Genomic DNA, 17,419 nt, shown 5'->3' with positions numbered 1-17,419 from the left:
CCGAATACCAGTTTCGCATGGTGCTCCGTAACGCTTTGGGGGCCATCGGGTTGGATGGGGCACAATATGGAACTCATTCTTTTAGAATCGGGGCTGTAACTGAGGCGCATAATAGGGGCTGGTCCAGGGAGGATATTATGGACCCCGCTCGACGGAACTGACTATATGGATTGTGGGGCAATCCTTGGTCACATGGGCTCATGTTCAAGCATTTCGCAGTTATTTTGGGGCCTGTTTGGGTTTTAATAAACGTCTTTCCCAAGTGGTGTGGAAGGGAAAGGGGGGCATGCTCTGGAAGGAGTTGATTCCTGCGCTGAATTCGTGGCGGGTTTGGGGACAATGCCCGGATGTGCTCTTAATCCATTTGGGGGAAAACGATTTGTGTGGGGTTAAAGGAGTGGTTTTACTGCGGGCAATGAAAAGAGATCTAGCACTTATTAAGGAACAGTGGGAAGGTTGCCATGTTTTATGGACGGAGCGGATGCCGTGCAGTAATTGGAGAGGTGCGAACAAACCCAAGGCAATTGACAGGGCGCGTAAGAAATTAAATCTATAAGTTTCAAGGTTTGGCAGGAGTCTGGGTTTTGGGAGAGTTACACATGGAGATATTCGTTTTGACACGGTTGAATTTTTCAGGAGTGACGGTGTACACTTGTCCAGGTTAGGGGTGGATTTGTATCTTTTGGAGCTGAGAGAAGTGCTGTCCAGGTATTTAAAAGTCCAGGAGTATGCCTGTTAGAATTTTTCAGGTCATATATGGTTGTGCTTTTGGGGGGCAGAAAGGAGGGGGGTAGTTTCTCCCCCTACGCCTTTCTGGGTGGCGGCGGTTAGTGGTGTTTTTTGACAGGATTTGCAGAATTGTGGTTGTTCAGTTGAATAGTTGGGTCATGGATAGGATAATTTGGGCAGGCTACAGTTGCTGGGGTGGTTTACACAGGTTGGGGAATCAAAGTTGTTTGGGGCAGGCAGAGAGGTTTGTCTATTGGATTGTTGGGTTTTAGTCGGGTAGGCAGGAATTGGCATTGTTTGTATTTTGTAATTGTAATGTATGGGTAGGGGCGGGGTCAAGGAAAATGTTAGGGGCGGGGGCGGTGATATGGGGTTAAGTAAGTTCACTTTTTAGTGAGGTTTAGTTTTGTAAGGCGTATGGCCGAGGTTTTATAATTGTTAATGTGCACCTGTTTCAATAAAGCGGCCTTTTTCACACAAAAGCTGGTTTGTTGTCTGCTCCCCCCATACACGTCCTTCCCAAGGGGGGTTTGGGGGGGCAGACGACCGCAGGAAGGTCTCCCCCCGGGCAGTTTGGGAGGGGCGGGGGGGAGAGGGCGTCTGGCAGCAACAAGGCGGGTTTTTTCTGTTTTGGGCTGGTTTTGTAGCCCAATGGGAACCCAAGCATAAATGCTTTGGACTCCCTCTCCCAGCCACCATTTTAGGTTTGGTGACCTGGTGGCTGGGAGTAGGTTAGGCCATGTTTTCCTTTTTTGTCCCTGCCTCCCTCCCTATAATTTTGGGGTAGAGAATTTTTCATTAATATAGCCCTGTTTTTTGGTTTTTCGCTATTTCCCGTTGGTTTTGGTTGGAACAGGTGGACAGGGTTTATGCTTGTATTGTCGCTTGGAACAGGTGCTGTGCGGGGGTTAGTGGTGTTTTTTGACAGGATTTACAGGATTGTGGTTGTTCAGTTGAAAAGTTGGGTCATGGATAGGATAATTTGGGCAGGATACTGTTGCTGGAGTGGTTTACACAGGTTGGGGGATCAAAGTTGTTTGGGGCAGGCAGGGGGGTTTGTCTATTGAATTGTTTGGATTGTTGGGTTTTAGTCGGGTAGGCAGGAATTGGCATTGTTTGTATTTTGTAATTGTAATGTATGGGTGGGGGCGGGGTCAAGGAAAATGTTAGGGGCCGGGGCGGTGATATGGAGTTAAGGAAGTTCACTATTTAGTGAGGTTTAGTTTTGTAAGGCGTTTGGCCGAGGTTTTATAATTGTTAATGTGCACCTGTTTCAATAAAGCGGCCTTTTTCACACAAAAGCTGGTTTGTGGTCTGCTCCCCCACCCCTCCTTCCCAATGTGCGCTTCCATCGAGGCACGCGGGTTATTAAAGAGTTAGACATTTTCCGTCACTTTGTCCGAGTAGCTGCCCTTCTTTCCCCCACCGTACACACACTGGACCTCTGTAGGGTAGGAGAACCCAGCCACCCACCCTCCCTTGTAAAATAGCCCATCACCAGCATCGTTTGTGCGCCAGTGTACAATAGTTGTTGGCAGTCCCTTTCGTCCTCCCAAGTGTTTTTGTAGGTTCTTCGTTGCCGTTTTGTTTACCCCCCCAATACAATTTCGGCTGAAGATGCGCTGCAAAGCACTAACAATAAACGCACAATTCAGATCCATCCGATGCTTCAGCGCGGTTCCACATGAAGCCGCGCTGATCGGCATGCAGGACACACATCATTTTAAGTAGTTGAAAGTAACTAATGTCTTAATTATTTTTTATTTACTTTGTCCTTTGATTTTTTTATTTTACCATTACTCATTCTTTACTTATCTCCTCAACCATTTCCCCAATTATAATTGCCCCGAAACAAGCTAATAGTTACAAGTAAGAGACCGTATCAGCTCTCTCATGAAGATATTTCTGGCTGGATGTACCAGCAGCGTTAGAGCTGATCCATGAGTGACACACTCTAAAGTGACGGCAAGGTAGAGTGACGTGTCCTTCTGCGCATTATGGAATACGTGTGATAAATACAATCTGTTGTTTTCCTTATCTGTTTGCTGTGACGCTACTCCCTTCTAACCGGCCCCTGCTTACATTAAGGACGTGTTTTCTCTGACTCCTTTGGCGCCAATAGAAAGGAGGCACCGCGTAGCTCCTAGAAGATAACATCTGTCCTGATTGCCAAGGAAGAGTGCGTCAAAGCGTTGCTTCACCAAAGGGCAAGGGTGTGAGTGGCAGGTCTGACATCTGTGAGGCTTGCGTGTCCGCCTAACTCTGTTAAGGGGCCAAATGGAGAACAATTTATTTTACATTTTCACAGAGCACAGTATTTTACTGTTAAACACAGATGCCACTGAATTGAAACTAAAATAAACTGTAAAACGTGGCATTCCAAAGCTACTCGAACAGGAAAAAAGAGGGGGTTAGCACATGTAACATAGAATCTGGCTCATACAGACATTCTGTAGTTTTTATATAGCGCAAATGCGACCTACAGGTTTAGGATTGCTTTCCATGAGCACCAGTTACATTATATAAGGACAGATTCATATTTATGTAGGGAGCTCTGACCATTCCGCCACATCCTCTCCAAATGAATCTTTTGTACCACTACTGCAATAGCGTGCTGCACACCTTCACTTTGGTATCTACTGCAGGTAAAAGTTGGACGGGGTCAGATTGGGCCCTTTAGTGAATTACATACCTAAAACAGTAGACTAACCCCCAGATGCATCAAGCCCAGATTCTGCGATTTCTAAATTGCGAAAAATACCGAATCGCAAATTAGAATTCGCAGAAGGGGATGCATCAATAAAAGCCAACCAAAAAAGCGATTCACAGTCGGCCGCATCCACCGATTGCGATTTCTGATAAATTTTACAAAAATCGCAGAATCGCCGGTTTCCCATGGAGAAATTGCGATTTCGCAATTACCGAAATCGCAAATTGCGATCTCGCTAACTGCGAGATCGCAAAAACGGGAAGTCGCATTTCGAGCACAATGATGACATCACAAACAGGAAGTAGGCAGTTCCCTCACTCATTCTGAACACAGAGCTTGAGAGTGGAAGAAGCACAGCACAGAGCTCCAACATAGACACCCTGCAGCCCCACAACAGGACACACATCCAGATCCAGAATGTCCCAGGAAGCAGCAGGAAGCAGTGCACCTGGCAGAAAAAGAAAAATGTAATTTTCTGAACAGGAGCTCGAGTTCCTCATCGAGGGTGTAAGCAGGGACCATGATAGGCTCTTTGGGAAGCAATCCCGGAAGGTCCCTGAAGCAGACAAGAGGCGCATTTGGCAGCGCATCAGGGCTAAGGTCAACTCTGTCGGAGTCACCCAGCGCTCTATTGATGAGCTAAAGAAGAGGTGGTACAACCTCAGAGGCCGTGCCAAAGAGCGCATTGTGGAGAGGCTGAGGGAGCAACATGCTACCGGAGGAGGAGACCCCACAGTTGCGCCCAACACACCACTTGAAGACCTGGTGGAGGAGACCATTAACCATGCAGCCTGCGTGGGGGTCACCCAGCTGGACACCTCCCGACCCACCCAACAATCCAAAGGTAAGAGCCATGCAACTGCGACCCCGTCCCCTAACAATGCCCATGCCCCCAGAGCTAGCCATCTGAAAACCCCAGTGATGCAGGCCATGCACATCAGAAACGCCATATTGCATTGTGGAACCTGTAGTGTGATAATAGTTTCCTGATAGCCACACACAGCCAGACCTGTAAAGTGAAACATGTCCCTAAAGCCAGTCAGGGAATGCAAGCCTGCATGCATGTCGCAACTTCCCATGTGCAAGATTCATATCATTAATCATGCACCCATTTACATCACAGGTGCTGCTGAACCACAGAGCACGGACAGCAAGGCACTCCAAATTGAGGAGAACACAGAGAACCCCAAGGAAGAGAGACAACCTGCCCCACGACCTGGACCTTCCGACACACCTGCACCAGTACCACCACCTCCCCATGCAAACAGGGCCACCCCTGCAAGCTCAGGAGGAGAGCAACCAACCCATGCATCACACATGGCAGTGGAACAGGCCACACCACCACCCAGGAGGCAGACACGGCGCACAGCCACTGTGCAGTCGCAGTCGAGTGGCCGGATGAGGCAGCAGGGCAACGTGGCAACACGGGCTGACCGGGGTCAACATGATCAGGAACAAGGGCTTGGCATCGAATGCCGGATGCTAGCTGTCCACCAGAAGCAGGCACGGCACATGGCAGCCATGCAGCTGCAGCTTTACAAAACAGCGCACAACGTGAGCCCGCTCACCAAAAGCGTGCAGGTTTTAACGGCTGCAGTGAGGGAGAAAAGCCAGATCATGGTGTCACAGCAGGACATTACCCGCCGCCGCCACCGCCAGCTGCTGACCCGCCTATCGGCATACACCAGGTCAAACCACCTGATCGTGAATGCTACTTCCCAACTATCACGCCGGTCCCTGGCAATGCAATGTCAGATGGTGCAATGCTGCCAGGATGTTGCTAGGGCGTTGGAACAAGTCACAACTGTTGTCCAGAACCAGCAGGTATGTGGCCATGCCCATGCAAGGGGGGGATGATGCCAGGGAGGGCACCTCCAGTCTGAGCAGCCTGTCCCTGCCGGTGGTACAAGAACGACGCCACAGTACCAGGCCCACTGCAGCATCAAGGCCCGATACTGGCGAGGTGGATGTGGAGAGGCGACAGGGCACGGCCGGCTGAAGGCGCTAGTGATCAACTGACTATTAGCAGCAGTGCCATGCTGAAGTACAAAGCAGGCCTGCTTCCCAATAATGGGGCTGTATGACTTAATACAGTTTTAATGTTTTGTGAACCAAAAAATGTCAAAGAAAGATCTTGTTTACATTATAATGAGAATTTATTTCAAACGCAAATCATATCTCATGTCATTATTTCATTTGGCATGAATGAGTGCAGTGTTGTGTGAGGGGTATGTGAGCACTAAAAATAATTCAGTGTGATGTTGTTGCGGCACCTGTGTCCTTCAGCAGGATTCTCCCCGCGTGCATGATGCACATGTGCAGGTGGGCGGTTGTCCCCCTCCGACTCACTGGCAGAGATCTCCACAGGTATCCTCCGCTTGATAGCAATATTGTGGAGTATGGCACACACGGCCACGATGCGGCAGCAGACCTCAGGCTGGTATTTGAGGGCCCCACCAGTCTTATGTAGGATGCGGAATTGGCTCTTTAACATCCCAAATGTCCTTCAATTACATTCCTGGTGCGAATGTGCGCTGCATTGTAACGCCGTTCCTGTGGTCAGGCAGGGTTGAGGTATGGGGTGAGGAGGTACTCACGGAGGCCATAAGTACTGTCACCTGAAGGAAAGGAGCTACATGTGCTTGACGAGCTGTATGTGGGCATCTGTACTTACCTAGGAGGTGTCCTTCGCCAAAGTCACCTGGCCAAGCGGGTGTGTGAGCCGCTGTGCATGAATATGAAGGAATCATGCGTGCTCCCCGGGTATTGGGCCACTATGTCGGTGATGATTGTCTTTGCATTGCAGACCATCTGGATGTTGTGTGAGTGGTAGGACTTGCGGTTCCGGTACATGTATTCTGTCTCAGAGGGTGGGCAGATGTGGATGTGGGTACAGTCAATGCATCCAATTACATGGGGGAATTGCACAATGTTGTAGAATTGAAGCTTTGTTTGTTTTAAGTCCTGTTGGGTGGTTGGGAATGTTATGTAATGGTGTATCCGGGTCAGCATGGCGTCCAGGAAACTCTGTAGGTAGCGGGACAGTGTGCTCTGGGAGATCCCCCCTCCAACTGCAACTATCCCCTGGAAGCTTCCGGAGGCCAGGAGGTGCAGGCAGCACAGGACCTGGACATGGGTGGGCACCGCATTGGTTCTGCTTGTTGGGTGCTGCATCAGGGGGTCAAGGTCTCGGATGAGCTTGATTATCATTGCCCCATTCAGCCTGTATTTTGAGTAGATCTCCTCTTCAGTCTGGCCCAGGGGTGTGATCCGCAGCCGGAAGATGCGCTCCTGGATCCTGCGTCGGTTCCGGGCTGCAGCCTGGAGCCTTATCCACCTTACCACGATGTAGAGTCCTGGAATGGGAATGTCCTCGTGCTCCTACTGTGTCTCCTTAAGTGTGTTTGTTTAGCCCCGCACCTGTATCTTGTTAGGAATTTTTTTTTTCTTTTCCAACTGAACTTTATGGTTACCACGTGATTTGAGTTCTCCTTAAATAGCGCCTCGCTAATAGCGATTTTGGTTTTTTTCTCGCAAATTGCGATTATTGATGAATTTTCTTTGCGATTATTTTGCGATTTTGCAAATGATTTCGCAGAATCAGTGGAACATCGCTGTTACAGAATCGCAAAGGGGGTTCCACGTTGATTCTGCGAATTAAATTGCGAGAATTCGCAATTTGGTGGTTTTTACTATCATGAATTGCGGTAACAGCAATTGCGATCGCAATAGCTGTTTCGCAACTATTGCGATCGCAATTTTGGTTGATGAATCTATGCATTTGTCTTCAAACAACCCAGGCAGTTTTGAACATGTTTGAGACTGGATGCATGTATGCTTGCTGCAGCCAATCATTGTGGTAATATCAGGGAAAACAGCCTTTATAAAAAAGGGTGAACAACAAGATGCCTTTACAATGAATTGTACAAAAGACAGAGCCACCCAATTATCCCTCGAGGACTGGGTATAATAATGACCAATCTACATAAATGTCCCCTAAGGAATTCTTTCTCAATTCTTTACTATTTATAAAAAGTCACATAAAGTGAACATATGTTAAACAACACATGGGATATATCTCAATTCTTATTTATTCAAATCAAGATTTAGTTATGGCAACAACAATACTACTGACATTTCAATTTCTATTGTGAGCAGTATATAACATATTTTGCTTTCTTTGTATGGACTGATAATATACCATACATCACACAATTTCAGTTAAGTATATAGCTGTTTTCAAAATGACACAAAGGTTCATTTGTAAGCAAATCGATGTTAGAAGCGTCGACGTTTCGGTCCACTATGGTGAAAACATTCCCCAGGACCATCCTCAGGACGAAAAAATGTTGCACATTCCTAATTACAATGTAGAATAAACACAAACAATAAACAAATGTTATTATTATCCCTACACAAAGTATCGTCTGCTCACCTCAAAAGACACTCAAAGGGTGCAACCACAACCAAGGAATTTAGCCCTGTAACACCGTGTGAATCAGAACATACAAAAAGTGACTAATAATGTCGAACAAATTATTGAATTAAAGCAGGCCACCAAACGGCTGATTTAAGGGCTTACCTAATACTTCCAGCCGGAAGTATATGTTTAGTCAAATGGACCTCAATGTCCAAAGAATCTAAAAATGTATTAAAAGGAAAAAGCCACCTATTAATTACAAAAAAGCTTTTTCACACATTAAAAAGGTATAGCAACCACCACCTAAATAACGTACTCACTCGGAGCTGGTGTCAACAATAGTTGAACCTACACAATGAAACCATGAATAAAGATTTATTGAATCTGCCCTAATATAACTATATCACAAAAGCAGTCAGGAGACCCGATGTAGGGAGAGGACTTACGTGCTAAGAACGGATATTTCACTTCTGAAAATATAAAGTGCAATAACATTTAATTAATGCTAGTGCTCGAGCCTCCACACAATATTATCGCTTCAACATTGCATCAATAAAAAGTAAATACAACTTACTATACGGGGCTCTGTGTCTTTACTGTACACCTATGAACAGAGGACACATGTTAATGACCCTGGATACGAGCAGGTCCCAGAAATTAACTGTAACCAGTTTCTAAACTGACGCGAAGCGAAAACTTACTAGAGTAAGGAAGCAAACGCTGCCCTCAAAGACCGACCGGTAATCCTCGTCTCCCAAAAGTCGAGAGAACGCCGTTACTTGAAACAACTAAAGATGACGTCAGACCGGGTACTAGAATCGCGGCCATCTTTGAGTGGTAAACTCAACCAACAATGATATACCTATTATTTATTTTCAATAGGAAACGGAATTCATATAGAATGTCAAACCATATCAAAGAACATTTATAAGTGGCAGTGCAAGACCCTATTGATTAATCAAAGTAAAAGGTACTCCAAACAATGGGACTAGATGTATCTCGATATTACAGAGTTGCCAGGGTATGCCATTCAATAAGAGAATTTAGCCCTTTTGTTACAGTGTCACAGGACCAAATCCACCTGTTTTCTTTTAAAGTGAGCAGCCGGTCCACATTATGATATCGTTTAGTACTTACAACAATATCCAGAACAAACCATTGCATATCCGAAGGTAGATGTGATTTTAGTTGGTAATGTTCCACCAATGGAGCAGTAATTACATTGCATCTTATGCGGGATTGGTGCTGTAAGATACGTTTTTTGACCTCTTGTGTAGTTTTCCCAATGTAATTTAATCCGCATGGACAGCGAAGACAATAAATAACATTTTTGGTGTGACAATTTGAGTGATGATACAGCTTAATTCTTTTGTCATTTATAACACAATCTTTTGTTACACATGTTGTAGCCGTTTGGTGGCCTGCTTTAATTCAATAATTTGTTTGACATTATTAGTCACTTTTTGTATGTTCTGATTCACACGGTGTTACAGGGCTAAATTCCTTGTTTGTGGTTGCACCCTTTGAGTGTCTTTTGAGGTGAGCAGACGATACTTTGTGTAGGGATAATAATAAAATGTGTTTATTGTTTGTGTTTATTCTACATTGTAATTAGGAATGTGCAACATTTTTTCGTTCTGAGGATGGTCCTGGGGAATGTTTTCACCATAGTGGACCGAAACGTCGACGCTTCTAACATCGATTTGCTTACAAGTGAACCTTTGTGTCATTTTGAAAACAGCTATATACTTAACTGAAATTGTGTGATGTATGGTATATTATCAGTCCATACAAAGAAAGCAAAAGATGTTATATACTGCTCACAATAGAAATTGAAATGTCAGTAGTATTGTTGTTGCCATAACTAAATCTTGATTTGAATAAATAAGAATTGAGATATATCCCATGTGTTGTTTAACATATGTTCACTTTATGTGAATTTTTATAAATAGTAAAGAATTGAGAAATAATTCCTTAGGGGACATTTATGTAGATTGGCCTTTACAATGAAGGCATTACGACAATGTCTTCATGATACTTGTTTTTAACATGCTTTCAGTTTAGGCAGTTTCGGTACTAAAATGTACTTTCAGCTGTGTACTTCTAGCAATGCCCTACTTAATGATTTCGGACCAGTAATGTGAGTGAGACATCCTGTCCAAAATAAAAATGCACACCCTCAGCGAATGACTACAGCAGCAGTTGGATAGTGACGGCCGGTTTGGCTTGGTGGTGAGTGTAAAGTAGTAGCCCCACGCTACTTTCACCACTATCTTATCCCCCTACTATCACCAGCCGCTCACAGCTCTTCCACACTAGCAGTTCCACAATACCCACAACAGCCATATCCCTCACAAACTAGCAGTCTTACACTACCAACAACACTTGCACACTCCTCATAGAGTAGCAGTCTCCCACTAACAGCACTCTCACACCTTTACACTACGTACAACACTCGCACGCACACCCTTCATAGACTAACAGTCTCACACTGACTCAAACAATCTCACAGACCCACAGACACCACTCTCACATGCCTCCCAAACTAACAGTCCTGCACTACCGGAAGAACTCTCACACCACTAAGATCCTCTCACTCCCCTCACATGCTGGAAGTCAGACAGTACCAGAAACACCGTCACCCCCCTCGCAGACCAGCAGCGAAGCCAACAGGTCCGGCACAGGCACTGTATCTATAGCGCCACCCTCAGGTCGGTATTCGTAATGCCTCGGTATGGTAAAGCGCTAACACAAACTACGCAGAATGCACATTGGCGCAGTTTGTAAAGCGCTAATATTTCCCACGAGCCAGAATGAAAACCCACTCCCGTCTGAACCGTGGTTCCCAGCTTGTGGTTGCTGTGATACTTTTCAGTTTTTTGCACCGCACGGCGGCTTGTCTTATGTCACGGGCTGGTTTTATTTAATGCAATTTTATATAGCGCGAACATTACCTGAAGGTGTCAACTACACACACAACCACACACACAACCACACAGACAACCACAACCACACATACAGCCAGACATACAACCACACACACACAACCACACACACACAACCACACCGTCAGTGCACTTTTTCACCAGGCACAGACACCATCAGTCGTCAGTGCACGCTTTCATTGGGCACAAACACCACCAGCTGTCAGTGCACGCTTTCACCGGGCACAAACACCACCAGCCGTCAGTGCACGCTTCCACCAGGCACACACCACCAGACGTCAGTGTACGCTTTCACCAGGCATACACACACCACCAGCCGTCAGTGCACGCTTTCACCAGGCTCACACACACCACCAGCCGTCAGTGCACGCTTCCACCAGGCTCACACACACCACCAGCCGTCAGTGCATGCTTTCACCAGGCACACACACACCACCAGCTGTCAGTGCACGCTTTCACCAGGCATACACACCACTAGCCATCAGTGCACGCTTCCACCAGGCACACACACCACCAGCCGGCAGTGCACACTTCCACCAGGCACACACACCACCAGCCAACAGTGCACAATTTCTACAGGCACACACACCACCAGCCATCAGTGCACACATCATTTGTTAACGCATCTACAATTAACTATTGTAGTAATCGCAGTATGGCGCACTTTACTTTTAAACATATTCATCTAAAGCACAGCATGCCACCATTGCTGCAAAAATAAATGCACTTTTTTTGGGCCTACAATTTATAGACTTTTGTTGCAGTTGGTGTTGCAATATTTAGCAATGCCAATAGCTCAAACTTAATTATCCCGAGACATATTGCATTGTAAATGCTTGTTTTGCATTTGTCAAAGCGTTTACTCAGTAACTGAACCTTAAACAACCACCTCCTCCGATTTTCAACACACACACAGTAACCATGAAATGGGCACTTTTTTTTACCAGATTGGCACATTCGCACAACTATGCAGTGCACCACGCTTCTCTCTGTCCAATAAGAGGCTATACAAATGGCAGTGTGCGCTGCTTCAGACACTGAACTCTGCTATTCGCTCTGACAGTCCCTGCACCCTACCCTCCTCTCTGTTCATCGTTCCCCTGTGTGACACGCACTGCACTCATCATTTCCCTCGCCTGCCTGACACACTTACATAACTACTGAGTTGACCCATTCAGCTCAGTCATGTTAATGTCACCATGCCTGTTTTCTTTTAAATAATCCAACGAGGCTTGCAGGTTTAGACTTTTGGATCCAAGGACTTCGTGTGAAAAGAACTATAAGTCCCAGAATGCAAAGTGCTCTTAGCTACAGAACCAGACCTGGAAAAAGGTGTAATTTAATGGCAAAGGGGGACACGTGACAGCTACGTTGGCAGCCATGCATCCAAACTGGCCCTCTCACTGCAACCTGGCACGCTCGCAGCAGACTTGTTTGCACAACGACGTATGATGTAGTCCCTGTGTCCTGGCCATGTGTCCGACTCACTCTACACCATGCACTATTCCTTACTTTTATCCTTCTAAAACATTACTGTCTGCCTTCGTCGAGTGTTGTGGCGCCTGTGGACGCTAGGACCCTGATCACAGGTGGGAGAGGAGGAGAGACTGGAGAGGAGGAGTGTGCAGAGGGAAAAGAGGAGGAGGGCGGGGGAGGAAAGCTGGGACGCTGCTGCTGAAATTGAACACCAGGCCTCCTCAGCAAATGTAATTTCTCTCTCTGCACGGTCCACTCCACCGCTGCCTACCCTCCCCCACGCCTTGGCTCCCCTTCTTTCCCCCTCCTCCTCCTCACTCCTGTCCCAGCTCAGCTGAAATCAAAGCTGCCCAGCCCGGTGGAGAAGGAGAGCCCTTGGGTGCCCGTTCCTGACCCGGGGGATCCCTGGCCGGCGCCCAGCCGGAAGTCGCCCGACACCGGATCCAGGCCGCAGGAGCCCCGCTTCCACTCGCAGAGGTCGTCTGGCCTGGGACCAGCCCGGACCCACCCCTCCTCCACCTCCCAGCCGGTTCAAGGACTCGCGGCTCCTGCTCAGGGTGGGCAGTAAGGGTGCCTTCTTGAGGGGCGCCCCTTTGTCTTCCACCCAGTTTCCAGACACAAAGTTCGGCTGCGGATTTTCTGGATTTTTTTTATTATAAATCTGTTTCTCCCTCCAATAGAAGAGGAAATGGGCAGCGAGTAAGGGGGAGGCATTGTTCAGGGGGAACCCTAGACCTAAAGTTGGGGTATTGCGAGAAGCATCGAGACGCGTATGGGACTGCCAGGAGGCAGTGGTTAGCGCGATCAGAGAGCCCCAAACCCCTGGTGGTGGAGAGGGGGGCTGGAGTGGTTTACAGTGCCTGAAGGAGAGTAAGTCCAAACCCCTGGTGTTTGCAGCTGTGAGTCACCCCGATAAAGAGTGTCCACCGTCAATCACGAGTGGTCATAGGATGGGGCCGGCGGCCGTGCCCACCTCTGTCACAGAAGATGAGCGGTGAGGACCCCACATTCAGGTTGCACCCTCGCCCCCTGCTGAGGCCCCGGGGCCATGACGGTAAGTGCAATGTCATCATTTTATGAAAATAGTTCTGTTCACGTAGGCTGCAGGGTGGGGCTTATTTGACCAATCGCGGCCTTTGTTTATTTACTTAATATACACATCTTTGGGAGGGAGGGGGATTCCCTGAAGGTGGAAAGTTATTTGAATTTCAGTTGAAATGCACTTACTGTAAACCCACTTATACCCAAGTACTTGCCGCTGGGCTTGTGGGAGGGTTGGATAAAAACTACCGTTGGGCAGTTGACTGCTGGTGGAGGCACTAATTGCCAGCGGGCTTTCTTTTCTTTCTCTAAGGTACTAAACAAAACCCAGGTCCAGTTTTGTAAGCCCACTTCTCAGCGCAAACGGGGAACTGTACTCTGAAAACCTGTGAAGTCTTTTCACCCACTGCTCTGCTGCGTTTTGGCTAGGTTCGCGCAGTCTAAATACGACATACATACATATACACTGAAGAATTGTGGTAGCCTTTCAAGAAATTATGTATTAAGTTAATATATGTCTGCAACTCTGCAATGGAAATAGCATCGGGCAATACCGAGAATGAAGACGTATTGCCGTTGCTACCTTACCCCATGTCCCGATGACGTCATGTTTCCAATGCTGAATTTCACTTTGTACATATCATTTTTATCAGTGTTTATTTAAGCGTGTTGCTTCTTTGGAAGCAAACGCAAACTGTACGTGATAAACTGCATTAAGTGATCAAAAGGACTCCCTGTGCATCTAGCAACGTGGCGACGCAATGTGAAATCAGAACTGTATGTAAGCTGGAAACTTAGCACATTGCAGTGGGTGGTGAATCTTGTACATAAATACATCCCTCTTCACAGACTGGCAGACCCTATCAAGGGTTGCACCGAAGAGCTGAAACCTATCCCTTGACCATCGCTACCAATTGACCCTTATTAACAATGTTGAAGAGTCGGACAAGGAATTATCAGGCTAGTACCCAAAATGTCTGGAAATCCAAATGTTTATTGTGTTGAAGCTTTTAAATGGTGGGGTGGATATACCCATTATGCCTCATCAAGAGGAAATGAAGACCAGGCCCCTGTGATGTGTAAGGTGGGAGACTCACCATTGCACTGGACAAGAACAAAAAGGCATGCACTTGAAGAAAGGGCCGAGAACCATGGCCAGGGCTCTAGAAATAACTGCTCTGAGGAGATAAACACCAGGTTTGTGTATACAGAGCAGAAGTCCCATCATGCTTTGTGGCGAAGGGAAAGTCGGACTCCTAAACAAATGAGTCAACCTCGTCATGAATGGAACTAGAAGGTGAAAACTAGACCTGTTCATAGGGTGGTATATCCCATTTGCCACTGGAACATGGTAACGAAAGCCAAGCTGAGAGTTGCCATCAAACTCTGCATGGAGGAATTCACCACTAGGTCTTTGCACTCGGTGAACCACCTCCACCTGCACCCGGTTGCCAGATAGCAGCCCCCAGTGATTGGCTGCTTCTTCTAACTGCACCAGCCTCTCCCCTCACCAGCTCCCCCCCCCCCCACCCACGTGACGTATTTATAGGAGCCTGGTGAAACCCAATGTCAAGCCCTTAGTCAAGTACTCTTGACCTCTTGTTAACTAATGGTATGTATCTGAATTCTCCTGATCTCTTACCAGCACCTCTGGCTTGCTGCACAGTGGTCAGAATGCACCTCTGGCCCTCGCCCATGCACCTGCATGTACACAAGCCCCATGTCCATCATGCTGCACACTCATGCATCTGGCCTCCATAAAGCTTTCCAAACCCAGACCAGCCGCACGTCACCTTCTGAACATACCAAACTCTGTGCCACGATCTGAGGAAATGTCTGGCCCTTGCAAACACATCACACAAGAAGCCCCCGCTGGTTGCCTCCAATTGCTACTCTAAGACGGCCTCTACACCATTTATGCTATGCTACAACACCATTTATGCTATACTCCTACTTTCTCTAATTTACAGCTGACTCGCATCCTCTGTAGTTATCCAAGCAACAAGTTGCATTCTTTTTCTAGCAACACCAACACCTGTCTTGGCAATGCCCACACCTGTACTCCTCTGACCCTTGAGGCCGTGAGGATATTGGCAGTAATGTGCTGATAAAGTGACAAAGCACTGGGCAAAGTAGATGAACACAGATGATTGGCAGTAGCCAATCAATTGCTGGAAATAGAGGTGCAAAACCTGGCCAACACGAACATCTCAACTGCAGCATGGAAAAGAGCAGTGAACCGTCAGGTAAAGCAAAAATCATTCGCAAGAGATCTTGCTGGTGTGCATCATCACCCAAACCTCTCCTCACTGGATGACTTTTATAAAGTGGGTAAAGCACAGCCCTACTTTGAACAAGCTCTTTCCGTTCAAACCCAAAAAAAGATCACTCACATGAGGCTCCTGGCATTACCCATAGTGGAGTTCAACCCAAGCTGGGCCCGTCCGGACAAATCAGTAGCATGCAGACTTTGTGACTACCACCAGGAATCCTGGTATCACTTGTTGTGTTGCTGCCCAAAGTTAGCTAGAGAGCGGCAACGTTTGGTTATCCCAATTTGCAGAGCTCAGGGCCTCAACCGATGCTGCGGAATTTCGGACTTGTGTTTTTTGTCTACAGCAAGTTAAACAGTAGCACGGCTGGGGAAATTTACAGACCTGATTCGCGCGGGACTGTCCGCAAATGCTGCGCTGTAAAAAGGAAACTGTAGGACTGGATGGAGGAGAGAGGCGGACACACCTCCAATTTAAAAACATTAATGCACTTTGTTTTTAAACTGCATAGTCACAATATGTCATTTTATGAAGGTTTTACGTTTAACTGACTGGAGGAAAACGTTTAGGGAATATAACTTACGCTTCTTTTTTAGATAATTATTTTTACACAGTTAGCATATTGTAATGATTTTAAATAATTGAACAATAAACGCTTTTTCACCTTTCACTCCATCATGATTTGAGGTGATGATGTTAAAGAGTACAATACAGAGGAAGAAATCCCATCATGCATTGGGTCCGGGAAAAAAAAATCTAACCATGCCTGGGGGCGAGGGCTTAGGAGCCATATACAGACCACTGGCAAGGAACTCCCATTGCATTCTAACTGGGGTGATGAGGCAAAACGAAAGACTCCTATCCTGCATTTGGGCAAGGGGCTAACATCCAGGTCTGTTAGTTGGTTAGTTCTGCCATGAACGGACTGAAAGATTGAAACTATGTATATGCTTGAAAATCCCTTCATGCAGTAGAGTGAGGAACTAAAACTAGACCATCTTGTTTGTAGAAATAAAAACATGTGCTGGGGCGAGTAATAGAGAAGGCCTGTATCTAGTCGGGGAACCAAGGTTACCCTACTGGACACCAGGGCAGGGATGGTTAAAACCAGGCCTGTTTGTTGGCAGAGAAATATCACACTATGGGATCAGTATCCAAAAATCTGACTTGCTTCTGGCTAATGAGCTTAAACTGGGCACGTTTATGCTATTGTGGAGCTATAGACCGGTGCTCATCAGTGGCTTTGACTGAAGAGATGTTCCATAGGAAATTGTATTTCTCTTCGATTACCGGTCTCGAAGCCCTTACTTCATTTCTGTGCCCAAAATCATTGACGGATAGAAGTCGCTGCATCGCAATTTCAAAATAAAAAAATTCCCTACATTATGTTGATTTGGGGTAAATCCGTGATTATTGATGTTGATGATCACAGGCATGTAGCTACGACCATCATTACCTTAATATGTCATCACTATCCTTGGGAACCAGCCATAAGAAAGAGATACCTGTTTAATGTAAATGTAAATGTACAGGAATTTATATAGCGCAAATCACCAAGCGGTTTCTAAGCGCTTGCTTAGGGAACCCGTCCTGGTATTCCCCTGTGAGATAACCCCGGCAGGGTATCCGCAAGGTGAAAGCCAGGCATCCCGCCGCGAGGGGCCGTTGTGGAGATTAAGCAAGCTATTGCCCAGAGTCGCAGAGTGTGAACCCGTGAATCGAGTAGGCACCTGAGCGAGAATTGTCGAGTCCATGGACATTTTAGGACTCAAGACCCCGCCGAGCCGGGAATTGAACCCTGGTCCCGGGCTGACCTCTGCTTCCA

At 46.8% G+C, this 17,419-nt stretch overlaps 1 protein-coding gene across 1 annotated transcript in view; it reads left to right on the top strand.

Annotated features, from left to right (window-relative positions):
* The first annotated feature begins 12,445 nt into the window (after window positions 1-12,445).
* EFS (embryonal Fyn-associated substrate) overlaps window positions 12,446-17,419 on the top strand; it is a 66,787-nt gene continuing 61,813 nt past the window's right edge. Inside the window, exon 1 of the mRNA XM_078644916.1 lies at window positions 12,446-13,334. Coding sequence (XP_078501042.1) covers window positions 13,329-13,334 — 6 coding nt within the window. The 5' untranslated portion in view covers window positions 12,446-13,328. The remainder of the gene's footprint in view (window positions 13,335-17,419) is intronic.

This window comes from Lissotriton helveticus, chromosome 5_1, assembly GCF_964261635.1.
Source record: "Lissotriton helveticus chromosome 5_1, aLisHel1.1, whole genome shotgun sequence".
In the NCBI taxonomy this organism is placed as follows: Eukaryota; Metazoa; Chordata; class Amphibia; order Caudata; family Salamandridae; genus Lissotriton; species Lissotriton helveticus.
The sequence above is the reverse complement of the archived record's forward strand: the minus strand, read 5'-3'. Positions and strand labels throughout refer to the sequence as shown.